Raw genomic sequence first — 14,629 nt, 5'->3', positions numbered from 1 at the left:
GGAAGCAGGGGCAGATAGGGTGCCTCTTATGGTTCTTTCTCCACAGACCTTCGCACAGCCAAGGAAGTCCAGACGATCGAGGTCTACAAGCACGAGGTAAGGGCTCACCCACACCCTGTCCTCCCTACTCCCTGGACATCACGCGCAACTTCACCTCCTTTCTTCCTCTCATGTTTCCCAGGAGTGCTCAAGGCCCCAAAATGGGCGCTGGATTGGATGCTTGGCAACTGACTCAGACTGGATGGTGAGCCAGGCAAAGTACAGGATGGGGTGGCAGCTCTGGGCCCTACCAGCTGAGAGCCTGTAGCTCATGGTGGCTGGGACTCCCACCTTTCTGCCCAGGTCTGTGGAGGGGGCCCAGCACTCACCCTCTGGCACCTCCGATCCTCCACACCCACCACCATCTTCCCCATGCGGGCACCACAGAAGCATGTCACCTTCTACCAGGACCTGGTGAGGCTCTCTGTCTTGATTTTGCCACCCTTTCCCATCTCCTCTCTCCAACCCTAATCCCCATGTTTCCTCCCTGCTCTCTAGATTCTGTCAGCCGGCCAGGGCCCTTGTGTCAACCAGTGGCAGCTGAGTGGAGAGCTTAAGGCCCAGGTACCTGGCTCCTCCCCAGGACTGCTCAGCCTCAGCCTCAACCAGCAGCCAGCAGCACCAGAGTGCAAGGTGGGTCCTGCAAGGAGCTGTGGGGATACTGAGAGGCTAGGGTGTGTGGGTAGGTCAGTCAGCCTCCTCTTGCCTCCAGGTGTTGACAGCTGCAGGCAACAGCTGCCGGGTGGATGTCTTCACCAATCTTGGCTACCGAGCCTTCTCCCTTTCCTTCTGACCTCCAGCAACACCCCACCTCCCCATCCCAGGGTCTGGACTGTTTTGTTTCTTTTTACGAATAAAATTTCAAGCTTTCTTTCCATGCACTTTCTTCCTAAGAATGGAGACCAAGTCGGTATAATGATTTATGTATGTATTACTCTTAATAAATACTCACACACTCTGGGGCATGTCAGGGCCAGGGGGCCTAGAAAGGATAAGACCTATATAGATTCAAAAAATAGATTGTTCTGCCTCACCTTGCCCCGCCACCCACCTGGGGCCCCTAGTCCCCAAAGCTGGCCCCTGCCCAACCTCCCTTGGAAGACAATGGGGGCCCTGTTGCTCCATTGGCCAGAAGAGGAAAGTGAGCCCGAGAGGTCAAGGACAGGCCCCTTGGCCAGGCTCTCAGGTCCTTCGGAAGAGATTGCTGAAGAAGCCGCCGGCGGGCCCAGGACCCCGGCGCAGCGAGAAGCGGGGAGCAGGGCGCCGCGGAGCTGATCCTGCTGCGCTCAGCTCTTTCTGGCGTTGGGAGCGCAGCTGCTGCCCAATCACCACTTGCATGTCGTCCTGCAGGCAGGTCAACCGGGCGGGAAGGGCGGGTCAGCACACCAGCCCCGCCTCCTGTAGACCCCGCCCCTCCGGCCCCTACCCCTCACCTGCCAGGCCTCCAGCTCTTGTGTCAGCGCCACCTTCTGGCGGATGGTGCGAAGCAGCTCCCGGGAAAGAGAGTCCCGCTCCAGAGAGACGCGGCTGAGCTCCAGGGACAGTTCCAGGGCCCTGAAAGCGAAAGGGGCAGAGAGAGGGTAGGAGGGCATTGGGGCCTCAGCGAGCAGGGGGTTCGGGGGCTCCTGGACCCCAGCTTGAGTGGGACTAGTAACACCGAAACCAAGGAGGTTAGAAAGCCCTTGGGTTGGAGTAGGAATAATTATAATCCAAATCATGAGTGAGGCCTAGAAAGACCAGAGTTCTCTGGGGGCCCGCAGCCCCACTGGGGAGGTAGTAAATGGTGGCAGAGGCAGGCTCACTCACTTATTCACTGCCTCCTCCCTATCAGAGAGGGCGCTGCTTAGGGCCTCCTCGAGGTCCTCCTGCTCTCGCAGCTCCTTCTGCCTTTGCATCTCCTCCCGCAGGGACTGTAGCTCTGCCCGCTGCAGCTCGACCTGCAGGTAAGAGAGGTGGCAGAGATGCAGGTAGGCTTCTGGGTCTCCAAGCTCTTGCTCTTCCCAGCAGCCCGGGCTCCAGCCCTCCCTTGCCCACTCCACAAACATCCCAGGCAGCTGTGGCCTTGTGCTAGAGATGAATTGTATGAGCCCCCATGTTGGTGAGGGGCTAATTGGGTGGTATAAGTTTGTATGGAGAAGCATTAGGAGGTGGGACTAAGGGGGGGATGCAGTCCAGGAAGCCTTCCTGAGGAAGGTGGCTCTTGAAGCATGACTAAGTTTGTTGGGGTGAAAGGTGATCCAGGTAGAGGGAGATTAGTGGACAAAGGCTCAGAATTGTAGATGGAATAAAGAAATTAGGGCTCTGTACCCAGCGCAATCCCCCCCTGCCCCCCACATACACACACCTCATCCTGCAGCTGGGCCATTTCCGCCTCCTTCTCCTCCAGTATTTCCCCTGGGCTCAGGGATGCTCGCTTCTTGGGAGGCTCCAAGCTCTCCTCCTGGGGCAAAGGCTGGTGATTGGACATCTCTTGGGTCTCCGGGGACATAGCGGTCTGTTCACCAAAGGAATTGGTTAGCGAGGTGTTGAACTTCCTCAGAAAGAAGGGTGTAGTCTGCAGCCCTCCTGGATAGCTCACGTTGGGACTGGTGGGCCGTGAGCTCACCACGGAATTTCTGCGTCCATCTGCGTTTTGGTGCTGATCACCGTCAAAGCTATCGGCAAGTTCTGACTGCAGTGAGGTTCCCGACATGTCAGCGTCCTGGAGGCGCGAATTCTCTTCCAGCTCCGAGACGCGCCTCTGCAACCTCCGCAGCGTGCTCAGCGCCTCCCCGGCCTCGGAGCGCGCACGTTCCAGCTGTGCACCCATGGTCAGAAAGACAAGTGTAGGTAGACACATAAGCTTGAGCGGTCAGCCAGGTACTCCGGCTGCAGGCATTCCGCGGCCCGCCTCCAGGGGGCGCCGGCGCGCCGTGGAGAGCCAGGCGGTTCTGGGCATCGGCGCACCCCAGCAGCCAGAACCTGTTCTCCCTTCTGTATCGCTGGGCGGCCTTGGGACGCGCAGTTCTTGGCCAGTACCAATTTCCTTGCTCATAAAGCAGGGCGCGCGCGGGCACCCGGCTTTAAAGACTCCCATCACCTTTCCTTCAGTCTCACCCCACCTGGGAATCTCGAAGAAAGCCCCGCCCCATTCCCAACCTGTCAGCCTTTTTCACTAATTGCTAACATCTAGCATTGATTGAGCCTTCTAAGCCCGCGCTGTGCTCAGTGCCTCACACGCTCACCAGAGGTCTCATTACCATCCCATCTCACAGATGGGAAAACTGAGTCTGGGGTCTCACAATATAAGAAGGGATACTGGGATAGGAACCCAGAAAATTTAACCCCGAAGCGCAAACTCCTGAGATCCCAAATATCAGGCCATTCTGCCTCTTCATACCCTTTTTTCCATCTCCGCTGCCCCAGACCTGGTCCAGGTCCTCATCATTTCTGGCTTGAGCTCTACCCTCAGCCCCCTCTTTGACCGCCTAGCTGCCTGGCTCTGTTGCATTCTAAGAGTATACCACCCCTGCTTAATAGCCTTCCATGGCTCCCACCTGCCCTTGGGTTAATGCCTATGCTCTCATGGCCCAGCTGGTGGGGCTTATAGTGACCCAGCTCTGACCTCATCTCCCAGGAAGACCTGAGGCAGTGGCTAAGGTCCCAGCTGGATGTACCCGCACACCGCAACCCCCGGGTCACCTCCAGGCTGTGTTCCCTCCTCTCACGCCGCAGTAGCAACAGCTCCTCGTGGGTTGCCTGTAGCCTGCCCTGACCCTTCTCCACTTCCTCACGCAGGCCTCGGATCTGGGCTTCCAGGTCCTGCCGTCGGCTCTGCAGCATCTGGTTCTGGCAAAAGGCCTCAGAGTTAGAGGGGAGGTGCTAGACCAGTTCTAGATAGCCTGCAGCCTTCCTGGCGCAACAGGCCCCCAGCCCTAGCTGGCACTCACTTCACCCTGCAGACTCTCCAGCCGTGTTCTCAGCTCTGCTCCAGCCAGGGCCTGAGTCTGGCACTGCCCCCGAAGGGCATCCAGTTCCTTCTGAAGTCCCTGCTCAGTCTGGGAGGCCTAGGGAGAGGGGAAGAAATGGAGATGTCAGCTGGCCCAAGCTTTAGCACCAAACCCTGGGCACCCCCACATCTGGACCCTGGAGTCTGCCCCCAACCCTGACCTGAGCTCAGGGCTGTCCTACCTGGGCCAGTTGCTGGCTGAGCCGAAGGTTCTGCTCGCTGAGTTCACTGAGGGCTCGTGCCCGCTCGCGCCCACTGTCCTGCTGCTCTGAGCGCTGCTCTCCTAGCTGGGCCCTCAGGGCCTCCACGTCCCCTTCCAGCTCCACAGCCCTGGCCTCCCATTCGGCTCCCCGTGCTGCCAGGCCCCGGCGGAGCTCATGGTTCTCCTGCTGTAGCTGCTGTAGGGATACAGGGTCAGAAACAGAGAGGGAAAGATGAGACTGGAATAGATGCTGAGGGACTAAGATGGAGAGACAGAAACCCAAAGAGAGTCTGAGGGGTTCTGAGACAGGCATGAAAGCAAGAGACAGTAAGGGAAGAAGCAGACAGAGAGAGTGAAATGCAAAGACTCAGAGAGAAGGAGGGGGGAGCAGTAGAGAGAAATTTCCAGGCCAGAAAGGAGGGGCTGACCCTAGGCTGTGGGGTGGGGCTTGCTGATGCCCACTCACCTCTGGCTGCTGCCTGGGCTTCTGGACCCGAGGTCGCAGGCGCCGTTTTTGGCGCCTGAGTCTGGCAGAATTTAAGCCCCTACCCATGGCCTCACACACCTGTGTCCCAGGGGCTCTAGAGATTTAGCTTCTGCCCAGCCTCTGCTCAGCCCCTCTCCCCTAGCTCCTCCTGGCCAGCTCCCTCTAATTAACCCTGGCCAGCCCCACCCAGGCCCCATGGCTCTGCCTGCCCTCCCTAAAACCTGTCCAACTAGCAGGGGGAGGCACCTGACAAACCCAGATGCCCAGCTTAGGGAGGCAGGCAAGTCGGAGGGCCAGCCTCTGGCCCCAACTCTCTTTAGACTCTCAAAGCTGGAAGGCGATGCTCAACATAGCTGCTACAGTTAATAGCAGTACTGCCAGGTCCTGTGCTAGTGCTTTACCTGTACTATTTCATTTAATTCACTAGCATTAGAATCATTAACATCTTCATTTTACAGAGGAAACTGGGGCTCAGAGAGGTGAAATGCCTTGCCCAAGGAAACAGTGAGTTAGTGGAGCAGAGATCCCACCCAGGCAGCCAAGCTCTTAATCAAATTTGTGGGGGGTGGGGCAGGGTGGGGTGGGGTGGACACAGCTCTGAGAATAAGTCCACAGGATTGGGTTACAATTGTCCTGGCTGGTGCCCAGCCCTGTTGCTGCTTTGTGTTCAGGCAAGTTCTTTAATATATCTATGTTTCATCCATCCATCCATCCAGCCAGCCATCCATCCAGCCATTCATCCATCCAATCATGCAATATTTCCTGAGTTCCTTCTGTTCTGGGGTCTGACTGTCAGCAGTAAGCAAGACCACCAAGTTCTCTGCCTCAAACAGCTTAGCTACCAAAGAGTTTGAGGCAAATGGATACATGCTTGAACTAGGTCGTTTCGGAGGGACAGTAAGGGCTATAAGGAAATCCTGGGAAGTGATGAAGAGGAGCAGGGTGGAGTGGGGGCTCCTTCAAGAAAAGTGATGTCTGAACTGACTCCTGCAGGGCAATAAGGAAGAGGGCTACATACAAGGAACAGCAAGTGCAAAGGCCCTGAGGGAACAAGCTGGGGTTACTCAAGGAACTGAAAAGAGGCCCTGCTGGAGGAGGCGTGGTACGCTGAGCTGAGGTCAGGGAGGCCGCCATGGAGACTTTTAGGACCTGATGAGGAGTTTCAGTTTCATTCTAAGTGTGATGAGGAGCCATTGGGAGGTTCTGAGCAAGGACTGAAATGATCTGATTTACAATTTTTGAAGATCCCTCTGGCTGCCCCGTAGAGAATGGGCTTCAGAGAGCAAGAGTAAAAGCTAAGGACCAGTGAGGAGGTGGCTGCAGTGTCTGGGGCAGAGGTGATGGAGGCTGAGACAGCTTGGAGGCTGCGGGGATGGTAAGAAGTGAGTAGACTCAGAATCTGGTTTAGAAGAATCAACAAGGCTTGCACATGTGAAAGAAGAGGTCATAGAGATGCTCAGGATCTGCTGCCGCCATGGAAAGGTGGGATGGGGACAGTGGGTGATGGGTCGTAATTGAGTGCCACTTATGTTGAGATACCCATTAGATGGTTTGGTGGAGAGGTGTGGGGCAGTAAGCTACCCATGTTGGGATTGGGGCAGCAGTTGGGGCTGATGACATGGATTCACTATTGTCAGTGGAGTCCAGAGTATTTAGGGGCCAGATATGACCTCAGGATTACAGTGAGGCTGACAACAGAAACTGGGTAGAGGAAGAACTGTTCCTACCTCACAGGGTTGGGTGAGAATTGACTGAGATGATGCATGGAAAGTGCTTAGCTCAGAGCCAGGTGGGGAAGAGGTGCTCAGTAACTGTTGGAGTTGCACTATACCGCTTAGGAGCCGGATCCAAGATTCAGAGAGCACAAGCAGCTTACCCAGTGTCACACAGTCAGGCAGAGTCTAAACTCAGGTTTTGATTTATCCTCAGAGTCTGTGTTCTTAACCACTGGACAACACTGCCAGGGAGAATGGGCCCAGCCCTGAACCATTCCAGAAGCATCCCCTACCTGGTTTTCCTCCTCCTGCCTACCTGTCCTCCCCCTGCCCACCCCTGCCCCTGCCTGCAACCCCTGCCACAAGCTCACTTCCTCACGCTCAGAGTGCTGGGTGCTCAGCATCTCCAGCTGCCTCTGCAGCTCCTCATTTCGCTCCAGAAGCATCTTGCCAAGCTCCGCGGCCAACAGCAGGTCCTTCTCCTTCTGTTGCAGCTGCAGGGCCAGGTCCTCAGGCTCCTCAGGCCCTGGGCCACCTCCCAGAAATGAGTCCCGCCGCTCCAGCACGAAGGGGAAGAAACCCTCATCACCACTGGGGGAGGCGCCCCCCGAGAGCAGCCCCGACGGGAAGCTTGGCCCTTCTGGGGAGCTCATGGTGCCTGCAGCATCTGTGAGGACAGGTAGGTCTGTGAGGACAGGTAGCTGCAGGACACTGTACTCTGCAGCCGGAGTTCACTCCTAGCTGGCCAAGACTTGGCCCACCCTTAATTCTTCACCTGCCCACTGGCCCTCCCAGTCCTGAAGCCAAGACCACAAAGGGTTAATGATCTATGTTTTGACCACACAACTCTGTTAATGTCCCCAGGGTAAATTAAGGCAGGGAGAAGTAGGAAATGGGCTATCCTGCCTTCTGTCTCTGGCAGACATTCTCTGCTCCCAGAAAACCTGTCCCTGTACTCTGCAGGCCATCCTGATGACAGTCCCTGCTTTCTTTTTTCCAGACTCTCACCAGCTGAGAAACTTCCCAGAACCCAGGTTCTTAGGGACTCAAGACTCAGGGACAAGCTAGACCCTTCTCCTTCTAAAACCAGGGCCTTGAGAACTTAGATGTCCTGACCCTCAAGACTCAGTTCCAAAACCAGGGCCTTGGGAACTTAGATGTCCTGACCTCTTAGTCCCCAGCAATCCAGCCCCCTCCTCTTCCAGAAGCCCAGGTCCACAGCTCCTCAGGACTCAGATGCCCTGCCAGATATCCTGGCCTTGTTCTCCTAGTTTCTCAGGAACCAGGTATATTGGTCCCCACCCTTCAGAACTCAAGTTCTGGGACCCTACCCTGAGCCTTCCCCTTCTGGAGTGTTGGCTCCGTCCTCCAGTTTCCAAGGGCCCAAATGTCGGGCCGGCCCAGGGCAGGGCGAGGTAACAGGTTGTGCCAGCAACTGCTGCCTCGCCGATCCAGGTTCCTGTTTACTCACCAGCCGGCCCCTGGGGATGGGAGCCTGGTGGCACTTCCCTAGGGCCTCCTAGAGCCTGGCAATTCAGGGGCTCCAGAGGGAGGGGATACATGGGGCTTCCCCGGCACACTCCACTGCAGTCCTCTGGGGTCCCCCCATGCACGCTCGCATGCACGTGCACACACTCACATACCCCTGTTCCTTTCCTCCCCTCACCAGGTGTCTAAGCCCAGCCCTACCTGCAGGACCCAGATGTCACAAGAGTTCCAGCTCAGCTGCCCTCAGACCCACCTGGGGGGTTTCTTTGACGTGGCCCCTGAGGGCCCGACCCTGCTCTGGAAACCAGAGGGCGACCCTCCTTCTCCCCCTCCCCACACGGAGCTGCTATTTAGCACCGCAACCCAGGCGTCATAACCCTCAATTCTAGGCGTCTGAAGCCCAGCCACCGCTTTCCTTCCTGCCGGCCTCCCCTGCTTCCCCGCCCCAGGAATCAGTCCCGGTGCCCCTGCTACCCAGCCAACCGTGCCAACTCGCCCGGCCTCTGTCCTGCCCGAAGCCCGTCAGGAGTCTGTTCTCCGCGCCCCCTAGGCTCTCACCCGACGACGCCGGGCTCTCTTGGACATCCCCGCAGTCCCGGATCCCCTCTTCCGGAGGCGGCGTCAGGTGCACTGCCCGCACAGGTAAGGGGGCGGTGCCGCAGACGCGGCTGGGGCGCTCCCTGGTGGCCGAAATGGCCGGGCGGAGCCCAAGGAAAGTCACCTCAACCCAGATCAGAGGCACTGACCTATCTTGCTGCCATTAATGGAGCGCCTATTGTGTGCAGACACCACGGGAAGCATCTACGTCAGCTCCTTTCCCCTCACAACTGTCTTGTGGGATAGAAAATTATTATTTTTTATTTATACATGTTTATTTTTCAATTAAAGTTGACATACAATATTATATTAGTTTCAGGTGTACAACATAGTGATTAGGCATTTATATATACCTTACAAAGTGTTCACCCCAATAACTAGTATCCATCTGGCACCATTCAGAGTAGTTACAGTATTATTGACTATATTTCCTATGCTGTACTTTACATGCCCGTGACTATTTTTTTTTCTTTAAATATTTCTTTGTGATAGAGGACACCTACTCAATTAGAGGTCTTTAAAAAAAAAAAAAACTATCATGCCATTAATTCATAAGGCATGGGCTCCAGCAGCTCAGTCTCCTTTCCATTCATTCTCACAAAGTATGCTGCTCTGAGTGGGGTAGGCTGGTGCTTCAGTTGAACTCAGGTAACTTTTTCTTTGGCTTCCTTCTTTTTTTTGATCATTTTCCTTCACACGTTTCAGGAAACTATCTCGAACACTTAGAGTGTTTAATATGCTCAATACGTCCATTAATTCTCTTGGCAAGAATCTTGACTTTATCTTGTTTGTTTACAACACTGCCAACCACATGCTGGGTAACGCTGTAAACATGTCCAGTTTTGCCGTGGTAGCATTTGTGGGGTGTTCCCTTTTGAACAGTGCCCATTCCCTTGATGTTTACAATATTACCTTTCTTGTAGATTCGCATATGTGTGGCCAAAAGAACAACTCCATATTTTCTAAAAGGCCTAGAGAACATATAGTGGGTACCTCTCCAGATACCATATGTAGTTATAAAACTATCGATCGTATTCCCTGTGCTGTACTTTGGATCCCTGTGACTATTTTTGTAACTGGCAATTTGTACTTCTTAATCTCTTTCACCTTTTTCACCCATCCTCCAACCAACCCCCACCCCCACCCCTGTTGCAGCCATCAGTTTGTTCTCTGTAGCTATGAGTCTGTTTCTTTTTGTTTGTTTATTTATTTATTTATTTAATTTCATTTAGCATAATACCCTCTAGGTTCATCTGTTGTGACAAATGGCATGATCTCATTTTTTATGGCTGAGTAACATTCCATTGTATATGTACTACATCTTTATTCAATCGTCTATTGATGAACACCTATATTGCTTCTATATCTTGGCTATTGTAAGTAGCACTGCAGTGAACATAGGGGTGCATATATCTTTTCAAATTAGTGTTTGGGATTTCTTCGATTAAATACCCAGAAGTGGAATTTCTGGGTTATATGGTAGTTTTATTTGTAATTTTTTGAGGAACCACCATACTGTTTTCCATAGTGGCTGCACCGATTTGCAGTCCCACCAACAGTGCATGAGGTTCCCTTTTCTCCTCATCCTTGCCAACACTTATTTGTAGATTTATTGATGATAGCTATTCTGACAGGTGTGAGGTGATATTGTGGTTTAGGAAATTATTAGCAATGGATAGGAAATTATTAGCAATGATAATAACATGTTAAGCACTCTGCTAATTCGGCTCTTTTACAGTCATAAATTGTTTACTTTCATGACATCCTAATGAAACAGGAACTACTATTATCCCCATCTTACAGAAGCTGAGGCTCAGGGAGGACCTAACTTGCTTGAATTCACATGGGCAGAACTTAAATGTGATCTGCAGAAGTGTGACTTTAGGGTATGTGCTCTTCTACTGATTCCCATGCTGCAGGCAAGGACAGCTAAAGTGACTTGTCAGTGTGGCTCCCAGCTTGGGCCTCTTAGTTCCCAGGCTGCCCAGAGCTGGGCACTGTGCTCCAGTCTGGGACAGAGGCCTTGGAATGGAGACCAGAGGATTCAGGACTGCGTTCCTGGGTCCAGCCCTATGCAGCCTAGGCATACAGGTGATGCCCCAGCCATGGCCTTGTGGCTTGTCATGATTCTCCTCAGACTTCCAGGGCTCCTTGAGTCCCTGTGACAGGGGCTCCTGGCCTGGTGAGCAGGGACAAATGGAGGGCTAGGAGCAGTGTCGTGCTGGTAACTATTTAACAACAGCCTGTCTAGGGGAGAAGAAAGCCTGGGTTTGTTGCATTTGTCAATTTCTGTGGTATAAATACTGCTTCCATGGCTGATTTCAAGCTACCAACACAACATTATTGAATATGGGTGGAGATGTGCATAACCAGCTTTGCCAGCCAGTACCGGTGGTTCCCAAATCCCTTTGGCCAGGACGCGTGAGTCATGGGGAAGTACGGGCCTCTTTGACTGGGTCCTAGAAAAATAAGAGGAAGATGGGAGCTAGGACTCTTGACTGTGGACTCCTTGGAGGGGATTGGGACTCCAGGGTCCTGGGGCTGGGACAAGGTTTCCTGCCAGTCCAGAGTAGAGGGGTCGATTTCTTTGCAAAGGTGTCTGAGGGCTGCATTGCCTAGCAAGTCCTCCATAATCTCCCACACACCTGTGGGAACAGCCTGGTGGACTTTGCAGGGCTGGAGACACCCTAGCCTCCACTCGCTGCTGCCATCTGACCCCCTCCGAATGCTAGGGTCACCCTGGGCCCCACCCCCACCTACCCCCACTCAACACACCTTTCCTGAGCCCCTCTCCTGCCAGTCAGGGGCTGGGCTCACCTAAAGATAAAGTAGTCAGGGCCTGGCTCCCAAGAGACTCACCCAAGAACTAGGAGGGGTTTCAATTCATAAACCAGAAATGAACCAATAAAACAGTACAATAAAGCAGTACAATAAAGCAGTACAGCAAAGGAATTTGGCTCATGGGCGCTGTATCACACGGCTTCGGTCCAGATTCCAGTTTGGCCACTTAGCGTGCACACCTGTGTCATTCAGCTGATTAACCTCTGCAGCCCTCAGTTTCCCCATCTGTAAAATGGGGATGATAGCTCCTAGCTCATAGGGTTGTGAGGATTAAATGAGGATGAAGTGCCAGCACTTAAGTTGATGCTAGTGATCCTCAGTCTGGTCACAATAGGTGACTAACCATGCGTGTTACAATGTTTTTCATTTTCATAGCAACCTGATGAAGTCATATTCTTCAAACAGTGAACCAGCTCAGGGAGGCAAAGTGGTTGGCCTATGCCTACATGGCAGACCCTTGCTTGGCTCCCAGCCCCAGTTACTCTTCAGATATTTGGATCTGGCCTCCGGCCTTCTCCGAACCCAGGAGTTCTGGCCTCCAGTTGCCCTTCTGGACCTGAGCCTTGGCCTTCCAGCCTCTCCCTGCCCCCAGCTGCCTCCCTGCTGATTTCAGGAAGAAGATGGATGGGAGCAACAGAGTGGCCCCAGAGGAGCCCTAGGGAGGCTGGAGTATGTCCAGATATAAGAGATATTGTCAACCCAGCCATCATATGCTCTCCAGCTGGCACCCAGACAAGCCGGTTTGCTGGGGCCTCCAGGCCCATGCTCAGCCTGGAATGTTCTCCCCACTTTCTGAGCCCCTGTTGGGCCCCTACTGTTCCACACCTCAGCTTGTGGTTTCCTCTCTTGGGAAGCCTTCCAGGACCTCATGATGCCTTGGGCAGTCTATGCGGGGCAGCAAGAGGACAGAAAAATGCCCCCACTTCTCTCCCTGCCCCCATCATTGAGGGGACCCAGTGTTGGAATGAGCCAGTTTCAGACCAAGGCACCTCCAGGATTTTACAACATATACAAAGTCTATGAACAATAAGTAGTATTGTTGGGAGCATTTAAAATCTTTATATAAAACATTTCACACTAATGCATTGTTCTGCAGCCTGCTTTTTCCATTTAACCTGATGTTTCCAAGTTTCTTCCTAACTAAAAAAAAAAAAAAACCACCCAACTTTATTGAGGTATGTATGTATTCATTTTCTTGGACTGCTGTAACGAATTACTAAACAACAAAAATTTATCGTCTCATAGTTCCAGAGGCCAGAAATCCAAAATCAAGATATGAGCAAGGTTGGTTCCTTCTTGATGCTCTGAGGGTTAAATATATTCTATGCCTCTTTCTCAGCTTCTGGCGCTGCCAGCAATCCTTGGCTCATAGACACAGCACTATAATCTTTGCCTTCATCCTCACATGGCTTTCCCCTCTGGGTCTTCTCTGTGTCCCTGGGTCTCATGTCACTCTCTACTTTCTTTTATAAGGACACCAGTCATTGAATTTAGGGCCCATTCTAAATCCAGAATGATGTCATCTTGAAATCTTTAAATTATATCTGCCAAGACCCTATTTTTAAATAATGTCACATTTTTGGGGACTGGATGTTAGGACTTGGACTTATCTTTTTTGGAGACATAATTGAACCCACTACGAGGAATAATTCTTATATGATAAAATTCACCAATTTTAAGTGTTTCATTTGATGAGTTTTGAACAAGTATGTGCATTAACATAGCTGCCATCACAATCATGATCTAGAACACTTTCATCACCCTAAAAGTTCCCCATGACCCTCTGTAGTCAATCTCTCTCCCCGCTGCTAGCCTCTGGCAACTACTGACCTACTTTCTATCACTATCGTTTTGTCTTTTCCAGAATGCTTTCTAAATGGAATCATATATAGTACATGGTCTTTTCGTGCTTGTCTTCTTTGATAAGCTTAGCATAATGCTTCTGAGATTCATCCATGTTGTACGTATCAGTGGAATCAATAGGTTTGAAAATTTTCAAACCTAAAGAAAAGTTTCAGGAATAATATAACGGTCTCCCTATAGACTCACAATTGTGAACGTTTTGCCACATTTGCTTTCTCTCTCTCTTACAGTATACACACCCGCACACAGTTTGCTAAACCATCGGCTACTTCTGGCTTCTTACTCAACATCTCCTGAGGACACAGATATTCTCCTATAATCATGTATAATTATCACATGTGATAAATTGAACATTAAAAAAAATACTATAGATACAATAATCTTACCCAATTCACAGTAATGCTATTTTTAGATGACTTCCCCCCCACCCATGATCCAATCAAGGATCACGTATTACATTTAGCTGTCATTTCTCTTTAGTCTCCTTTATCTAAAATAGTTTCCCTATCTTCTTATGTGTCTTTCAGGATCCTGACTTTTTTTTTTTTTTTTAAGAATCCAGGAAAGCTGTTTCCCAGAAGGTTTCTGAGATGTAGCCAGGATAGTGCATTTGGATTTAGTTTGTTCCTAACTGCTACCTGGTATTTCATCCAATGTTTATGCCCCACTTTATTTCTCCACTCACTTATCAATGAACATTTAATCTGTTGGCACTTTTCCAATGTTATAAACAACATTCTAATGCACATCCTTGTACAGATATCTCCATGGACACATGGGTGGGAGTTTTGTGCTATCATCCATCTACAAGTGAAGTGAGTGGGGAGAGGTGATCCAGTAATCTTTGCTGTATAATAACCATTCCACAACTTAGAGGCTTAAAACAACAATTTGGTTTTCTCTCTCACAATTTTGAGGGTTGGCTGGACTCTGCTGGGGTTCTTGCTCCTAGGCCTTCATGCCGTTGCATATAAACAGTGGCCAGGGCTGGAGTCATCCAAAGGCTTCTTCACTCCCATGTCTGGCACCTGGGCTGGATGGCTGCATCAGCTGGGGCCAGACGGCATTTCTCTCTCCACACAGCATCTGCCTGTGACCTGCATGGATTTCCTCACAGTTTGACTATCTTAGACTTCTTACATAGCAACTGACTTCCCCCAAAGTGAGGTTCCAAGAGGCCCAGACAGAAGCTGCAAGGCTTCATAAGACACAACCTTGAAGGTCCCAGAACCATCACTTCCATGACATTCCACTGGTCAAGCAAGTCTCTGAGCCCAGCCTGGGCTCAAGGGCAGAAGATTAAATTCCACCTCTTAAAGGGAGGAGTAGCAAAGAATTTGTACCCACCTTTTATCTACCACAGAGGTTATGCTCTTTAGGTTCATTAAATATCACCAAACTGGTTTCCA

The 14,629-nt window shown here is 51.7% G+C and overlaps 2 protein-coding genes across 2 annotated transcripts in view; one reads left to right on the top strand and one right to left on the bottom strand.

Annotated features, from left to right (window-relative positions):
- THOC6 (THO complex 6) overlaps positions 1-911 on the top strand; it is a 2,847-nt gene extending 1,936 nt beyond the window's left edge. Inside the window, exons 9-13 of the mRNA XM_006913909.3 lie at positions 47-96; positions 182-244; positions 343-453; positions 538-672; positions 752-911. Of these exons, the coding sequence (XP_006913971.1) occupies positions 47-96; positions 182-244; positions 343-453; positions 538-672; positions 752-832 (440 nt within the window). The 3' untranslated portion in view covers positions 833-911. The remainder of the gene's footprint in view (positions 1-46; positions 97-181; positions 245-342; positions 454-537; positions 673-751) is intronic.
- A 151-nt stretch (positions 912-1,062) lies between these two features.
- On the bottom strand, positions 1,063-7,093 carry BICDL2 (BICD family like cargo adaptor 2). Its single transcript, XM_006913905.2, has 9 exons — positions 6,803-7,093; positions 4,210-4,425; positions 3,969-4,085; positions 3,721-3,867; positions 2,645-2,836; positions 2,384-2,533; positions 1,846-1,976; positions 1,473-1,593; positions 1,063-1,383 (listed from the first exon to the last, which is right to left on the bottom strand). The coding sequence occupies exons 1-9, from the start codon at positions 7,082-7,084 to the stop codon at positions 1,222-1,224; spliced, it is 1,518 nt and encodes a 505-aa protein (XP_006913967.1). The 5' UTR covers positions 7,085-7,093; the 3' UTR covers positions 1,063-1,221.
- Between the last annotated feature and the right edge of the window lie 7,536 nt (positions 7,094-14,629).

This window comes from Pteropus alecto, unplaced genomic scaffold (genome assembly GCF_000325575.1).
Source record: "Pteropus alecto unplaced genomic scaffold, ASM32557v1 scaffold44, whole genome shotgun sequence".
Classification (NCBI taxonomy): domain Eukaryota; kingdom Metazoa; phylum Chordata; class Mammalia; order Chiroptera; family Pteropodidae; genus Pteropus; species Pteropus alecto.
Note: the sequence above shows the minus strand (reverse complement) of the source record. Positions and strands in the feature narration are given on the sequence as shown.